At 46.0% G+C, this 16,247-nt stretch overlaps 1 protein-coding gene across 1 annotated transcript; it reads left to right on the forward strand.

Annotated features, from left to right (window-relative positions):
- Window positions 1-797: 797 nt before the first annotated feature.
- On the forward strand, window positions 798-11,336 carry LOC142025624 (phospholipase A2 group V-like). Its single transcript, XM_075018159.1, has 5 exons — window positions 798-809; window positions 3,037-3,089; window positions 4,962-5,106; window positions 7,228-7,334; window positions 10,800-11,336. Exons 2-5 carry the CDS (start codon window positions 3,050-3,052, stop codon window positions 10,985-10,987), a joined length of 480 nt encoding a protein of 159 aa, XP_074874260.1. The 5' UTR covers window positions 798-809; window positions 3,037-3,049; the 3' UTR covers window positions 10,988-11,336.
- The last annotated feature ends 4,911 nt before the right edge of the window (window positions 11,337-16,247 follow it).

Raw genomic sequence — 16,247 nt, forward strand, 5'->3', positions numbered from 1 at the left:
GTTTTCAACATAAAGGCCTACAGAGAACAACTCTTAAAAACCAATAGCCCCTGGAGGTGAGTGCATAATACCATCATCACAAAGATATGCTAATGAGGTGCTGCATATTCATGATTGCGGTTCATTAACATCTGCCTAAGTGCCTCATTACCATGCCCCCTCTGAAAGGAGGGGGCTAGTGTGGCCACAGCCTCAGGGAGAAATCAAATGTCATGTTTTAGGGCATAAGCTGGAAAAAAGGAGAATGAAGAAGGAATTATGCCACATTTCTTGCAAAAGTACCATGTGATTCACGGATGAGTATGGGATTTGCAAGTGAAAAGTAGAAGCAATAGAAGCCTAACATTACTAGCAAGACAGCTATTCATGATCTACCCTTTTCAGGTTCAGGTTCAGCTTTTTATATCTTGAGAGATCTGACAAAACTGCCTTTCAAGCCCATGGTCAGACTCTGACACCAGCTAGTGTTAGTTTAGGTGCTAGGTGAACTCAGAATTATGCATGTATTCATCCATTATGCCTGATTACTGATTATCAACATCCTGTTTGCAGCATGGCCTCATCAGTGACCCAGCCCTTCGTGGGAAATATTCTTCATGCCTTAAAGTGGGGAAGAACAGAAACTTCATGTGACAGAGAAACCACACAGTAGAAGTTCTGGAAACTCTGAATATTTGACCACGCCTGTGCTGACTCTGTTATCTGTGAGTTCCAAAGGGAGGTACAATGTCCTATATAACATAAATATGTCACCGTCAGAGATTAGGAGTCAGTCCTGAGCTGCAGATACTTTTCCAAGCCCAGAAAAGGTAAGTTGAGACCAATCCATGATATTTTAATCATTATTATGTCCAACAGTTAAACCATCCACAAGGCCATGATGGAGATTGGAAGACACGTGCATTGCTAGTGGCCTTGAGCCAGCCTCATCCCTTGTTTAGCCCAGGGTGAAGGTCAATGGGGATAAGCCTAGAATGTGTCTGATCTGATGTATCGAACACATGGCCATGGACAAAAGCGCATAATTAACAGGGCTCCCTTCCCAGTGGCTGCATCTGCTGTGTGTGTGACCCAAGATTCCATCTGGAGCCCTTGGGATTCCCACTTGCATCACTATCTCAGGGGCATGTGATTATGCCACATGTTGCTTCTGGGCTGAGGAGCAGCAGCAGCAGTGTGAGGCACACCAGGGCAGAGGTGAGTGAGCATCTCAAGGGGGGACTGTCATGGCACCTGGGATCTGCAGATAGTACTGGCTCCAGGGAGCATCTCTGGCTGGTGCCAGGCTCAGGCAGGAGTGCATCAGGGCCCAGCGCAGAGCTCAGAGCTGTGCTGCCCATCTTCCTTGGGGAGAACTCATCTCTGCAGAGGCAAGACAAGGAGGGCAGGCAGGCAGTGCCCCAAATCCCACAGTATGGTGAGCCAGGGGCCTGACAGGTCCAGACAGCTCCTACCAGCTTTCAACCCATCAGCTCCTGGCAGCAGATAAAGATTTTCAAAGCACAGGGCACATCCTCTCTTAGGGTGCAAGCCCCCAAATTTGAAAACTGCTGTGCTAAACAGAACCCAAAAATCTACTGGGGGAGGGAACGCTGCCCCGTTTCCCCAATTCCATGGCTTTGCATCCTGGGCAGCTGCTCTGCTTTGGTTATGGCCCTGGTCCTTGCTGCAAACGGAGTGAAAGTGAGGTGAACATTGCCCTTTCCCTGCTCCAAGACAGAGTAGCAGATGAGGATCTGGGGCAAGAAGTCTCCCTGCTGATCCACAGTTGTTACTGAGCAGCAGTTCCCATCTCCTGGTTTGCAGATAAGGGTTACTGACCTGTAGCAAGCCACCTGGCTCCCTGCTGAGCTATTCTTTAGGTATGCAGAGTACCAAGCCCCAGCTGATCGTGGGGTGGTAGCTACTTCTCTCAGAGAGCTTCAGGATGGAAGAGAACTGATCAGTACAACTCAGGCTACTAACCACTCCCCAGCCACCCCAACCCCATGCCTCACAATCAGAACCAGCCCAAAGTAAAACAGCTCTTAGGAGACTAAATTACTCTGTGCCTCAGGCAGATAACAGGAGGGACCGAGATGCACAAATACCCCAGGCTTCTGCAGTGCAAGGAATTGCCTGAGAGATCTTCCGTTTCAGTGCTCTCCCTCTCTGCTTTCCTTCCCTGTCCCCTTCTCTGGTTGCTGCTCTGCCCCCTCTGTTTCTTTTCAGTGGCTCTTGTTTGAGCCACAAACCAAAACAACCCTGCTGGGCATCTTTGGTGGCTAGAAGAGCTGACCGACCTGTTTCCGTTGCTAGTCGGTTGTGAACAACTGCAGCCTGTGACCCTGACGGAGCAGTCTGCTTCCAAGTCCTCGCCTCTGCCAGGTGTTCTGTGCCCCCAGGTGAAACAAATGCTGTATGTGGGAACAAGGCAGAGAAACCACTTGTTGTGACTAGGGTCCTTCAAACTGAGGTCAGACACTAACTCCCATTGCCAGTGAAATCTCACTGGAGTCACTAGTGTTAGAGTGCATGAAGCAGGATGAATTGTGCCCCCTTTCTGAAGGAGGCATCAGTCTCTGAGCTCTGGTGTTGGCTTCCTACCAGCCAATACAACAATGCACAATGAGCAGATGGGGGAGAACAGAGTCTGACCCAGTTAGAATTGCAGGATGAAATTCAGCCCTGTGCAGAGCCTAAAATATGCCCAGGAGCTAGAGAGGACTTCAGTGATGCAGTGGCTTCCAGGGGTATGCCTGCACGATGCTGAGTCCAAGCCCAAGCACAGATGGATTTGTGCTAGCAGGACTTGGGTTTGCACACTTAAAACTAGCAGTGTGGATGGAGAAGCTCTTGGGGAGACTTCGTCTGGGTGTGCTTGAGCCCAAAATACAACCTCCGCAGAGATATTCTTAGCACGCTAGCTTGCTCCTGCTAACATGAATCTGCCTCCCTAGCCTGAAAGGGTCACTCCCAGCTGCAGTGTAGGCATGTGGCTAGGGCCCTGCCGCACATAGCTGGATTTCACCCATGTTCTCATTTTTTTGTTTCCAGACCTGGCAAGAAGATGAAGAATCTGTTGGTATTTGCTGTGCTGTTTGCTTGTGGTAAGTGCAGTACATTCACTGATCTTACTGACACTTCTGAGTCTATCAGTATGAATAATACAAGGGCATTAAACTAGTGTATCAGAACCAGACTCATTAATTCCCTAATTTTTTCCAATTACTTGGGCTGGGAGGTGTAAACTGGCTTGACCAGTGTGCTGATAACTTGCTACAAAACTTGCCTCCAAATTCCACACATCTGGATCTCCTTCACTTTCCAGCTGCATCAGTACAATGTCATTAAAATCAATGGGGATGCACCAGTTTAAAGGCAGGGAGAGTTGGACTGACAAGCTGAAATTTGTGGGTCTGGCTGCAAGGGAATTCACACCTGTGTCCTTGGAGAAGATCCACAAGAGATCTGCAAGGTCCATAAATGGGGATTTGGCCTCAACCAATCGCGGGAAAAGTCAGTGCAAAAGTAGGATGACTGACATAAGTTACTACAGAAGTAACAAGCAGCCCTGTAGGACCTTAGAGACTAATAATTTTATTAGATCATCAGCTTTTGTGGGTAAGACCCAACTTCTTCCAATGACTGGAGCAGAAAAATAGAATCCAGGGTTTATAGTCTATTTTTATTCTCCAATCTCCAGAAGAAGTTGGGGTCTTAACCACAAAAGTCCACAACATAATAAATTTGCTAGTCTGTAAGGTGCTGCAGGACTGCTTGTTGTTTGTGAAGCTACAGACCAACACAGCTACCCCTCTGAGATAAGTTACTATAAGAAACAAATCACAAGCTGGTGTGCGTGTGAGCAGAATTAACACTCAGCAAAAACCTGCATGTCAGGAGGATGAGAGAGAAATTAGAGCTGGTTAAAATGTCTCAAAGTTTGAAATTTGAAGCGAAATTTGGAAAATAGTGATGAGACTTTTGCATTATTGTTATCCCTGTGTGCATATAGGGGGCTTGTTTGGGTTGTTGTTTTTTGTAACCAACTAAAGAGCTGGCTGCAATGTTTGGAGATCCCGAACCATTTAGAAAAATTCCAAAAGTCCAATTTTATTTAAAGAGGGGAAGAAAATTTTATTCCTCCACACCTACTTCTTAAAAGCAGTGGTAATACAGTCCTGCCAGTAGCTGCCTAACCACTGAAGGATCATCCCTTCTATTAGTGGTTCTATATACATGCCTCTTGTCAGTAATAAGCTTCTTATCTCTGAATCACTCCATGGCATGATATATAAGACCTCATTTATCTGGGATTACCAGTACACGCTTGAATATCTGAATTGTTCCTGCACATCTCTTCTGTATATATTAGAGTTTTTACCAACATGCTACACTTAGGGCTTAGGGCTCTGCCTGCATTTACAAGACTATATTCATGCAGTATCCCAACATTTCCAAACTGCAATAAACAGTCTGAGATACACACCTCACATATCATCTTATGTGTTCCATGACGTATTTGTTATCTCCCCTTGTACTTTCCTCCTGGTATTTCAGGCAAAATGTTTCTAGTCACCACTTGTCATTGTACTTCCACACCCGAGGTTTCAGACAAAGTATCACTATTCCTCACTTTTGTCAAACTATTTTATCTTGGGCTAGTTTGGGGTGTCCTTGGGCTGTGCTGGTGGAATGTGTTGATGTGCTCTGTGAGTTTCAACGGTGCGAAAAATACTGATAACAAGTTGGTGTCCCAAATATCAACTTACAGGCAAACATCTGCTTTTGACAGACCCTGCATGTTACTCATAGCAAGGCTTGTGGTGTCTTGGTTCAGGCATCTAGCCCAGGCTTCAGGCTCTTTCTGCTACAACATCTGGTTACTCTACAGGACAAGTGCACAAAAGCATCTTCCTAAAAGCACAGGAATAAGTGTAATTTCTCCCAGAGTTGGATTCCCTTTGGCTGTTTTCCAGGTGCAGCTCTGACACAGGGGAGTCTCTGGGAGCTTCAAACGATGATTAAGAAAGTAACCCGGAAAAATGCCATACCGAATTATTACAACTACGGCTGTTACTGCGGCTGGGGTGGTGCGGGGACACCAAAGGATGGCACTGATGAGTAAGTTGCTGTCTTAAAAAACCTGCCAGCAATATCAGTCAGGTAACGCTTGAAAAGAGCCTGAAGGGCAGATTTTCAAAAGCATGTAAGTTCCCACAGAGGCACCTCTAGTGGAATTTTAAAAGGTTCCACTGCCTAATTCCTATGGAAATCAATCAGATTTAAGCACAAGGGTATCTGAGGATTTTCGGAAGTCCTTTCTGCTTCTTTAGGCACCCAAATACTTCAGAAAATCTGGTGCTCTGGGCCTAACTTGCTTTTGAAAATAGAACGTGAGCTCCTGAGGCCCTGAAGCACCTCTGAAAATTTTGCCCCAAGTCCCTATTTACCCAGGAAGCTCTCCACCAAGTAAGGCCAGTTGGCCAGCAAATCAGCATGTGTAAACTGGCGTTGCTCTCTCCGAGTCTAACCAAATGCACAAAAGAGGTGGATATGAGTTATGAAGGAGCCAGGATTCCTAAAGAGAGCTTCTTTCACCCGTCCATCCAAGAAGGTAGCTGAATCTACCCATCCATATTTCCTAGAAAGGGGTGCCCAAGCTGTTTTGGACTTAGGAGGAACACTACCACCTTTCTTTAGGCTTAAACACAGAGACACTTTCCCCCCTCTGGGATTGAAGAGGTGAGTAATCTGAGCCATACCACACCACTGGAGGTGGGTTCAAGAGGAGCCTCCCATTGTTCTGAGATATTTCTGTTTAAGGGTGAATGGCACAACACAGTCCCTAAGAAATGTACCTATGGAAAAGGCCTATTAGATCACATAGATCAATAGCAGGTGAGATACGGCTTGCGGGCGGCATCTGGCCCACCAAGCCTTTTAATCCAGCCAGCCTCTGCAGCACAAAGTAACACCTCTTACAGGTGCTGGCTGCTCCCTGTGCTGCAAGGGAGCAAGAGGGTACTTCACGCACTGCCCCTACCCCTAGCAAAAAGGTTTTGCTGGGAGCGAGGGAGTGCGGCACAATTTCTCAGGTCTGGTTGCTGGTTTCTGGCCAATAGGCTTTGAGAGATTTAGTTGGCAGAGGCCGGGGGGTGGGTATCACGCACAGCCTCCCCCCATACAGCATAGAGAGCCACGTGGAACAGCTAGCTGCTTTGAGCCATCTGGGGCTTCTGACAAGCAGGGAAGCCTGCTTGAGAGTGCTGCTGGCCCGGTAGCTGCTTAGGGTAAGTGCCTCCCAGCCTGAGCCTGCCTCTGGCAACTCAGTGTCTTCTGTACCCCAGCTCCCTCCCAGACTCTGCACCCCCTCCAGCCCCCTTCCCAAGTCAGAATGCTTTCCTGCACCCTTAACCCCACTTAATCCGCTGCCCCAGGTAACAACCTCTTCCTTCACCCAAAATCTCTCTGACCATACACCATCTCCTGCACCCCAGTCCCACACCCCAATTTCCTTTCTACAGCCAGTCCCCATCCCAGACCCTGCACCTCCTCCATACAAAAGGGCAGCCCTTGACCTCTCAGTGAAAATCTTGCAGTGCCCCCCATCAAAAATTATTGCCCACCCATGCCAAAGGTCCTGAGAGCATAGCTGTTTCCCATTTTGAATGTAATTACATGCCATCCCGTGGAGTTTTAAATCTCTCCCTGGCTGGACTAGGAAGAATAGAGCTTGTGGCATCTTTTTCATCCCAACCACAGAATGAAGAATTAAGAGAATGCTGCAAACATTAGGAAAATCTGGCTCCAGCTGCTACCCTGTCTTTGTGAAACTTGTTTTATGTGTTGAGGTCAGAGTCCCGTGAGCTGTTCCAACCATGACTTTCAAGAGCTTCCTGTGCAGACCAGAGAAGATGCTTGAAAGCTGCTCATTGGCTTGTCTGAAGGCCAGTAAAGGAAGCAAACTTGCCACCTATGCTTTCTCCAGGCTGCTTAGATCAGTTACCCGCTGCCTTCTACCCACCCACCATGTAATCTGTATAGATGGAAAACAAACGGAGCGCCTCTCTCCCTGATATGGCCAGTGGTATGACTCCTGATTTACACCAGTGTAAGTTAGAGGAAAGTCTGGTCCACAGTGTCTCTCTGATGTGCACTAGTAAAGTGTTGATGGGGATTTATCTGCTTGTGTTTTACACCTCCAATATGTGTTTCACTGCTGAGTTCTTCCTTTCCCCCAAGGTGCTGCCGCATGCATGACTGCTGCTATGCCAGGCTTGAGGAGCTTGGCTGTAATGCCATAATAAACACGTACACCTACTTCTACCTGGGTGGAGAGATATACTGTGGTGAGTCAGCTCGCGGACAGCGGGACAGGGATTGGGTTTGATTTCTGCTGAATCGGCAGAGTGTTTTTCCTCTGGGCTTTTAACAGCTGTCCCCTGAGCCCAGTCCACTGGAGTTTTTGTTCTTAGAGTACATCTACACTCATGGGAAAAGCGATCCCTAGAGGCAACGTGCTAAATCCAACTGTCACGCCGCCGCCGCCATCAGGCTGGCTACTCCTGGCAGTTGCGAGGCATAAGGGAAGTTGACAAGAGAGTTTTCTCCCACTGACCTCCCGCTGTAGAGACAGTGGCAAAAATTGATTTTGGGGCAATTCTCGTCACTGGAGTTGTGTGTCTAAAATTGATTTTTTTCCTCCTGCGGTAGGCCAGGCCTCAGACATAAGAGACAGGACAGGAGACCCAGAGTCTCTGGCAGAACCTGGGGTTCTGGGCCCTGAATCCTGCAAACACTTAAGTATGTGCTTATATGCTGTTCAAAACGGTAATTTTTTCCCCGACCCTAGGCTTCACAGATTACAAAGAGATGTTGTCTTAGCTCCTACTTTCAGCTAGGGGTCCTCAGCACCAGTGGGCAAGGCTGGGAGTGAAAGGCCAACCAGCCCCCGAGCTCCATCTCCAACAGGAAGAGGGCAGATGTGGGGGAAACCAAAAGGAATTTCATTTGCTTCCCATTGTGACAGAGGTGGAGAGCTGAGAAATTAACAGGGTGAATTCAGAGGGGAGACTAATTGGAGTGATGTGGCAGTGACTCATGCCCAGTTACTCCTATAAGCATACGCTAGCGTCATTTAGATCTTCAAGGCCTTTTCGGGTGTGCTGTGCCATCTGGGATTTCTTGGCACTCATTAGATTCATGTCTCTTACTAACATATAACTTACACACCCATTTCTGACTCAGTAACTTTACTGAATCATTGTCAGAGATGGGCCCTTGCAGAAGAGATGATTGGCTACAGCAGGTGCTGCTGCCTTTAAGTAGATTAACACCAAGTTATAAGAGTCACAGTGCTCAAGCCTACAGACTGGGGCTCATGATACAATGCTAAAAATAGCTTGTAGGGTTGGGCTCTGAAACCCACCCCACTTCAGAGTCTCAGGACATGTCTATACTTATGCGAAAATTGATGTTTCAGAGGTTGATCTTCTGGGGATTGATTTAGCACGTTTAAGAGAGATAAGCTAAACTGAATGTTGAGGATGCTCCTGCTGACTCTGGTACGCCTCACAGTTGTGAGGAGTAAGGGACGTCGACAGGAGAGTTTCTCCCCACAGCAGGGCTGTGCCAGAAATTTGAATTAAGATACGTCAACTCCAGCTACACGCTTGTCATCGCTGGAGTTGCATATCTTAAGTTGAATTTCTTTTGTAATGTAGACCTGTCTTCGGCTCCATCCTGAGCCTGAACATCCAACACAGCTACTCTTAGTGCCATAGCACAAGCCTCACAAGGCAGGGGATGTAGGTCCATGCCCCAACATACGTGGCCATGGGTTCTCTTTGCCTTGCAGGCAGGGTTACCATATAAACAGGAGGACATCCGGAAGAGGGAATGTATCTGTATCAGTATCCACCAACTGATGTTGTATTAATGTGTTATAGTCTATATAGCAAAGGAGTACAGCAGGAGTTAATAGATACTAATACAGATACACTCCCTCTCAAGAGCGTCCTCTGTTTCGAAAAGACATATATGGTAACTCTACCTGCAGGCCTACCCTAATGTACTTAAGGCTCAGTCCTAGTCAGCAACAACAAGCACGCAATACTGACAGACAACAAACTATGGTTGGGTAAAAGAAAGAAAACCCCTGACATTCTAATGGGAATCCTTTATGTGGAAAGAACAAGCAGGCTACTGGGTGAGGCTCTTCCTTCATCCCCAGAACAGAATATGGGATCCATTCAAGGTGAATCCTTTTACCCATTTTATTATTCGTAGAACACTAGAACTAGAAGGGACCCCAAGAGGTCATTGAATCCAGTCCCCTGCTCTCGCAGCAGGACCAAGCACCATCTAGACCATTGCTGATAGATGTCTGTCTAACCTGCTCTTAAATATCTCCAGTGATGGGAGATTCCACAATCTCCGTAGGAAATTTATTCCACTGTTTAACCACTTTGACAGTTAGGAAGCTTTTACTAATGTCCAACCTAAACCTCCCTTGCGGCAGTTAAGCTCACTGCTTCTTGTCCTATCCTCAGACTCAAAAGAGAACACTTCTTCTCCCTGCTCCTTATAACACTCTGTTAGGTACTTGAAAACTGCGATCATGTCCCTTCTAAGTCTCCTCTTCTCTAAACTAAACAAGCCCAGTTCTTTCAGTCTTCCCTTATAGTTGCTCTTCTCTGGACCTTCTCCAGTTCCTTCACATCTTTCTTGAAGTGTGGTGCCCAGAACTGGACACAGTACTCCAACTGAAGCCTAATGAGCACTGAGTAGAGCAGAAGAATGACTTCTTGTGTCTTGCATCCCAGAATCATGTTTCCTTTTTTTTCAACAGCAGCACACTGTTGATTCATATTTAGCTTATGGTCCACTATGACTATTTCTTGTTTGTGTTATGGCAACAAGCAGAGGGCAGGCAATGTAAAGATATAACTTGGTATTTACAATGCAGAGGAACCTTACTGGCTGGCTGAAGGGTTGGATGCAGCTGTGCTGCTGTCTTCTAGACGTGGGGCTATCCTGTGTCTGTGTGTCATGACCATTTGCTTTATTAGGTGCTTCCCTGTTCATGCGTCTCAATCCCCTATGCTAGGAAGCTGGTTGCTGGGCTGAGAGCTACTCTGTAAGGCTGTGGTGTCCAACGTGCTGCCACTAGTTACAGGCTGGTTGAGAGTGGCTGGCTGGCTTGAGCAATAAATATATTTTCAGAATCATGTGACTATTTTGCTATTTGCTTCAGAAATGTTAGCCACCGTGGCTCTAAGGCATTGTCTGATGGGGAAATTCTATTGTGTTAGAACACCCGCCCTGTGGAGTGGATAAATAAATGGTCTGTGCGGTGAGTGCTAGATCATGTCTGACACTGCATCAGTTACCAGTGTGCCACAAGGCCGAGTTATAACATGATGGAGTGTCACACTGTAGACCAGCTCTTAGGTGTCAGCATGTGCTATGTGGGGGTAGACTACACTGCATTCACGAGGAGCGACTGCAGGTCATGTAGACATACGTGAGATAGCAGTTATCTAGTTAACTCAGGCCCTGAGAGCACTAATATTACATCCATGTGCACTTCAGTGCAGGATTCTTGTATGGCCCATGCTGAAGTGTTACTCTTTGGCTTCACTTCTTCAGGACCAAGTGAGCTAGGTTAAAGCTATCTTGGGTGGTTCACAGCCTGGCATTATAATCTAGTCATGTGGTCCCCATCACCATCTTAGCAGCCCATGTCATTGGTCTTTCTTCTTCTCCCCAGTGTCCTCTTCTCAAACGCACACCCTGTTACTCTTTCTCCTCAGGCTTGGGGAGCAGCTGCCAAAAGAAGAGCTGCCAGTGTGACAAGGAGTTTGTGCTCTGCTTAAAGAAACACTTGAGGAGCTACAACAAGGCTTATCGCTCCTATCCCAAGAGCAGCTGTGGGAATAAAAAGCCCACATGTAGAAAAGTTGCACAGAGATTTGCTGTACTTTCTATTAGCCCAAGGTAAAAGTAATACAATGTGCTTTTTGATTAGAATGTCTGTTTATTACCTACATAAATTTACAGAGAAAGAAATTTGCATGGAAGGATTAACTCTGCAGAGCGTAATGTATTTTCATAATGGTTTAGGCTTGGATCGTTTTCATGCTGATCCCATTTATATGCAACAATGTTTTTTGCTGAATTTATTTAAAAAAAATAAAATGAAAACCAAAGATATTGCATGCCTGATTGGCAAATCAAATGATTTTGTGATTTCATTACTGCTTTTGACAGAAATCTCAAGAACTGCTTGTGAATACCAACGCGATTTAAGCCACATCATGAACTGGGGACTTAACAAGCCTGATTTAACTACATTATACATCAAGAGTAACTCCATGGAAGTCCATGGAGTTACTGGGCCAAAGTGTCCTCTTACACCAGGGCAAATCTGGCATAAATGTAGTGATGAAGTGCTTTGCATTTACACTGGTGTAAATGGTAGCAGAATGTATTCCACTGTAGTAATAACAGTAAAATCAAGTTCCTGAATTATCTGCTTTCTTATTTGCATATAAGTCCCCCTCTTGCAATATTGGATAGTGTAATCTTAGTTGAAACTTCCCATCTCAGCTTCTCTGATGCCCTGTGGTTTCTTGCCTAGTTGTCAGTACAATTCACAAACTTCTCCAAAAAGGCACAGGCACCCCGCTGTGCAGTTTGTATTAGCCAGGTGTTGAAAGATATAGAGTATTTGGGGTAAGGAGAAGTTGAAGGTGGAGAGTTATGGATTAATATTAAAAATTGAGATGGAAGAGTAACAGAACAGCTCCCCTGAGGAGAAACTGGATTTTCTGCCAGATCACTGGAAAAGTGGAGAATTCTCTCTTTCTAGTATATTGTGAAACTCAGCTGTGTGTAGTAGCAGTCTCCTGGGAGCAGGCAAGTGGGCGACCAACAGAAGTCACAGCACAAGGAACTGTTCCAGCTGTGGAGACATTCCCAAGCCCAGTGACAATGAGAATTACTGGTCATCTACACTGTCCTCCTATTCTTGCACTATTTTACCAAGCTGTATCTGAGGAGCAGCTGATGTCTGAGTTAAAAGCTGGTGTGTCTCTCTCATCTGGGGGGTGGACAGAGTGAATGCATGAGGAGTCTTCTAAAACAGGAGTGTGCAAAGTGGGGAATGGGCCCCCTTGGAGAGCATGAGATTTTGTAAGGGGGGCACAGCATGATTGGCTGCTGGGTCTCAGGCTCATCCGTCTCGTTAAAATGTTGAAATCTGTTACTGTTTTTATGTCTGTGCATTCACATTTACATACTGATTACTCAACGTTCTGGACTCATTTTCTTACGTGTGCCAATGGTTTGTTTGGTTTTTTTCATATGAGCATAACCGAAAAGTCCATTGGTTTGGATTACGTTAGACAGGTTGGAGTGGGGGGCCCTGCTAACTGCAGAGATGAAAAGTGGGGCCCGACATGAAAAGTTTGCTGACCCCTGCTCTAGAAGGCGTAAGGTTTTTTATTATTATACTATTACGCCTTGTCTACACATAAAACTTCGGCTTTCCCTCTCTGATGTTAGTTACCTAAACAGCTTTACCAGGGTGTCTTATTGCCACACAGGAAGTGGACCAATCTTCTGTTACCTTATACCGTAGAACCCTAAGATACGTGCACTCAAGCTGCACATTTCATGGTTTAACATGACTCAAGGTGGTGAGGAGCTGGCGTCAGGCTCCAGCTCCCACCACTCACAGGAGCGGGGAAACTGACTAGCTCTGCTGCGCTGGTTGGTTTCCTGGCTCCCCTGAGTAACATGAAATTTGACTTACATTGGGTTGTGCAAGAATGCAAACTCCATGTAAGTCGGGAGTCTACTGTTCATACATTAGTGCTTATCCTGGTATAACTATTTCAGTAAATAGCATTCACATAGGCCCTTTGTTGGGCTTTGTTTGGTCACTGAGGAGGAGTTTTTGGGCAGCTAGATCCAGTGGTCTTGATTTTCCTCCCCTTTACCCAAATGTACACTGTCAACAACTGGACTGGCTGCGCTCCCTTGAATTTTAGGCAGTTGTGGAAAGAAGAAGTTACATGGCACATTAGAAATGTCCAGGCCTGTGTCTTGTTTTATGCAAAGGCTGCTTTGCCCCATAGGTGCTGGAACTAGGGCATGGAAGGGGCCACAGTGCCCCCTGGCTTCAACTGGGTTCCATTACACACACTACCAATTTGATACAACACCTGTCAGCACCTCCACTCTAAAAATTGCTCCAGCCCCCCCAGCTGTGTAAAAACCCTGACTGGAACTTGTTATATTTAAAATTAAATTCAGATGTGATTTACTCCTACTTTTTCCCATCCTGAGACATGCCAAGCAGTCATATGGTACGTCTGCACCAGAGTCATTCCCTCCAGCTGACTGCTAAGCAACTCCAGGTAGGAAGCGCATTGCAAATGCTCATATGAAGTCTTTTGAACCATGTGCTCCCTGCTGCCCACATTTGAGTGTAAACTAAAAGCTTATGTAGTCTAGAACACAGGGCTCGGCAGCGTCCAGGTGACTTACATACTTAAAGCCTTATACTCCGGGTGGAGCATAGGTCTACAAGTCTCCTCCACTTCACTCTGTCTCGGGACAAACTTCTAGCAGACTGCAGGAGTAGCCCAGGTGTTGTCCTTAAGTCTCAGTAGAGCTTCTTCACATTGTCTGAGGCCTTCCTCTTCTGCCTTTCCTTGCGGGTTTCATGTGAGAGCTTGACGGACAATGCTTTATGATGGTTTTCTGAGATTGTAGACTATAGACCACCGCACAGTAACTCTAAACCTGGAACCAGTCCCAGCAACAAACCACGCTGCCAACTCTTCTCACATATCTACACCAGCGACATCATCACAGGCCCTAACATCAACCATACCATCCGGGGCTCATTCACCTGCACATCCACTAATATAATATATGCTATCATGTGCCAGCAATGCTGCACTACAATTTACATTGGCCAAACTGGACAGTCTCTATGTAAAAGAATAAATGGACAGAAATCAAACATCAGGAACAGTAACATACAAAAACCTGTAGGAGAACATATCAATCTCCCTGGACACTCAGTAACAGATTTACAAGTAGCAGTCCTACAACAAAAAATTTCAAAAATAAAATGGAGAGAGAAATTTCTGAGCTGCAATTCATTTGCAAATTTGACTCCATCAACCAAGGATTAAGCAGAGACTGTGTGTGGTTGGCCCGTTACAAAAGCAGTTTCTGTGCTCTTGATGTTCACAACTCCACAAGGGGCCACATCCCCCTTGACTGAACTGACTCGTTTTCTCCTTTCTTGATGTTCACTACTCCACATTAACTACCAATAATGGGCCATTTCCACCCTGATTGAATAGACCTTGTCAGTTCTGGCCCTCCCCTTTACTGAGACCCCCCCTCTTTAAATCCTCCTCTGAACTCCCACCCCCTGCCCCCACTCATGCATCTGATGGAAGCAGGTCTTTGCCCACGAAAGCTTATGCTCCAAAATATCTGTTAGTCTATAAGGTGCCACAGGACTTCTTTTTGGCCACATCAGCACTGGAATGTCACTTCAGCTGCCTCAGTGAAGCTGGTGTAGATGCTGTCTCTTTGCAGGTAGCACGCTTTTGATTTCTGAATGTGTCCACTGACCAGGGTTGGATACTCCAGGAGAACGTTCTTCCAGGAGGCTTGGAGTGGAGCCAGGGTTTGCAGCAAGCCAAAGTGAAGAGTTGGCTGATCCCGGAGAAGGTTGTCTGGGGCAGCTAACAGACGGGTGACGGCTCCTGGTCACTCAACTTTGCATCAGTAAGTCTCTTGCTGACGCAGAAGGGTGACGCCAACTACTCACTCTCTTTCACTAGTGCAGTGCCCGGGAAGTAGGCAGCAGAGATGCTTACATGCCTGGTTGTGGGAGACGCCAGTGTTGGTTCTCTGTCTCCATACTCCATCCATTGTGTTGTCAAAGGGATTCCTGTCGGGAGAAGGGAAGCTAGCTAAATCTGGAGCCAATCAACTCTTCTCCAATCACAGACAGTGCATTGGACAAGATGCAATGGCCAGCTGGCCCTGAGGAAGGGCTAGAACAGAAAACAGAGATGGGGAGAGGAGAAACGAGGATGAATTGTGTCCCAATGCACAGGTGGCAAAGGCTTCTTCTTTTGAACCCCACTATTGTCCATTAGCTCTACCAGAGCAGTACAACTCCATATCAGTGCTTGCAAACTGGCTATTTAAACTAACAGGCTTCTCTGAAGATACCCCTGATTTAATCACGGAGTTCGTTGACAATACCCTGTGCAGAATGGCTCTCATGAATTCCTGCTAGAAAACCCAGCTTCTATTTGCTCTCTGCTTAACAGAAGGTGAATCTTCAGGGTATACCAGGCCAAACTCCTGGGAATGCGTGAAAGAAGATATTTAACTAGACCAATGCAATGTTACTAGTGGGAAGAGCTAAAGTGAACTATTTAACACAGCAACATATGGCAATGTTATGGAAATGACAAGTCCTGTGGCACCTTATAGACTAACAGATTTATTTGAGTATAAACTTTAGGGGGCAAAGACCCACTTTGTGCATCTGACAAAGTGTGTCTTTGCCCACAAAAGCTTATGCTCCAATAAATCTGTTAGTCTATAAGGTGCCACAGGACTTCTCGTTGTTTTAGTGGATACAGACTAACACGACTCCCCTTCTGACACTTGTTATAGAAATGGAGATCCTCATGAAACATAGCAGAGGAAGTTGAGAGATGCTTTGTAAGACTAGAAGGCTTCACATGAATGTCATTGCCAGGCAGCAAAGCTGTTAGCCAGGAAACTTCAACCTGTGAAGGAAATGAGGTTGTACAAAATTAATCAAAGAGGTTACATCATCCTGAAATCTTCATAAAGACCACAGAGCCATGTATGGCAAAATAAGGAAGTTCTGGGTAGGTGTACCTCAATTGCTTAAACTTTTGACATTTTGAAAGCAGAACTTAGACTTCAAGTGTAAGTGTCTTGAGACATCTGCCGTCTTTTGTGATAAAACCACAATAACAACATGCAATTACAACTGGGAAATTGCCAGTACAAGGCACCTGGAATGTACAAAAGCAGTGAATACAGCACTGTCTCTATACTGAGTGGTCATCACTGTTTTTTTTCAAAATGGAACCAATCAAATTACTGTTCAGAGAGCATGTCCAAACATGGACTCATCCCTCCCCACGCTTCCTCTCCTCGCTCCAGAATAAGTATGCTTACTC

This window comes from Carettochelys insculpta, chromosome 23, assembly GCF_033958435.1.
Source record: "Carettochelys insculpta isolate YL-2023 chromosome 23, ASM3395843v1, whole genome shotgun sequence".
In the NCBI taxonomy this organism is placed as follows: Eukaryota; Metazoa; Chordata; order Testudines; family Carettochelyidae; genus Carettochelys; species Carettochelys insculpta.

Bases quoted from the DNA above. Each gene is read 5' to 3' on its own strand.
- LOC142025624 (XM_075018159.1), top strand. From the start codon at position 3,050: ATGAAGAATCTGTTGGTATTTGCTGTGCTGTTTGCTTGTG. The intron at 5,107-7,227 runs GTAAGTTGCTGT...CTTTCCCCCAAG, and splicing joins CCAAAGGATGGCACTGATGA to GTGCTGCCGCATGCATGACT. The intron at 7,335-10,799 runs GTGAGTCAGCTC...CTTTCTCCTCAG, and splicing joins GGGTGGAGAGATATACTGTG to GCTTGGGGAGCAGCTGCCAA.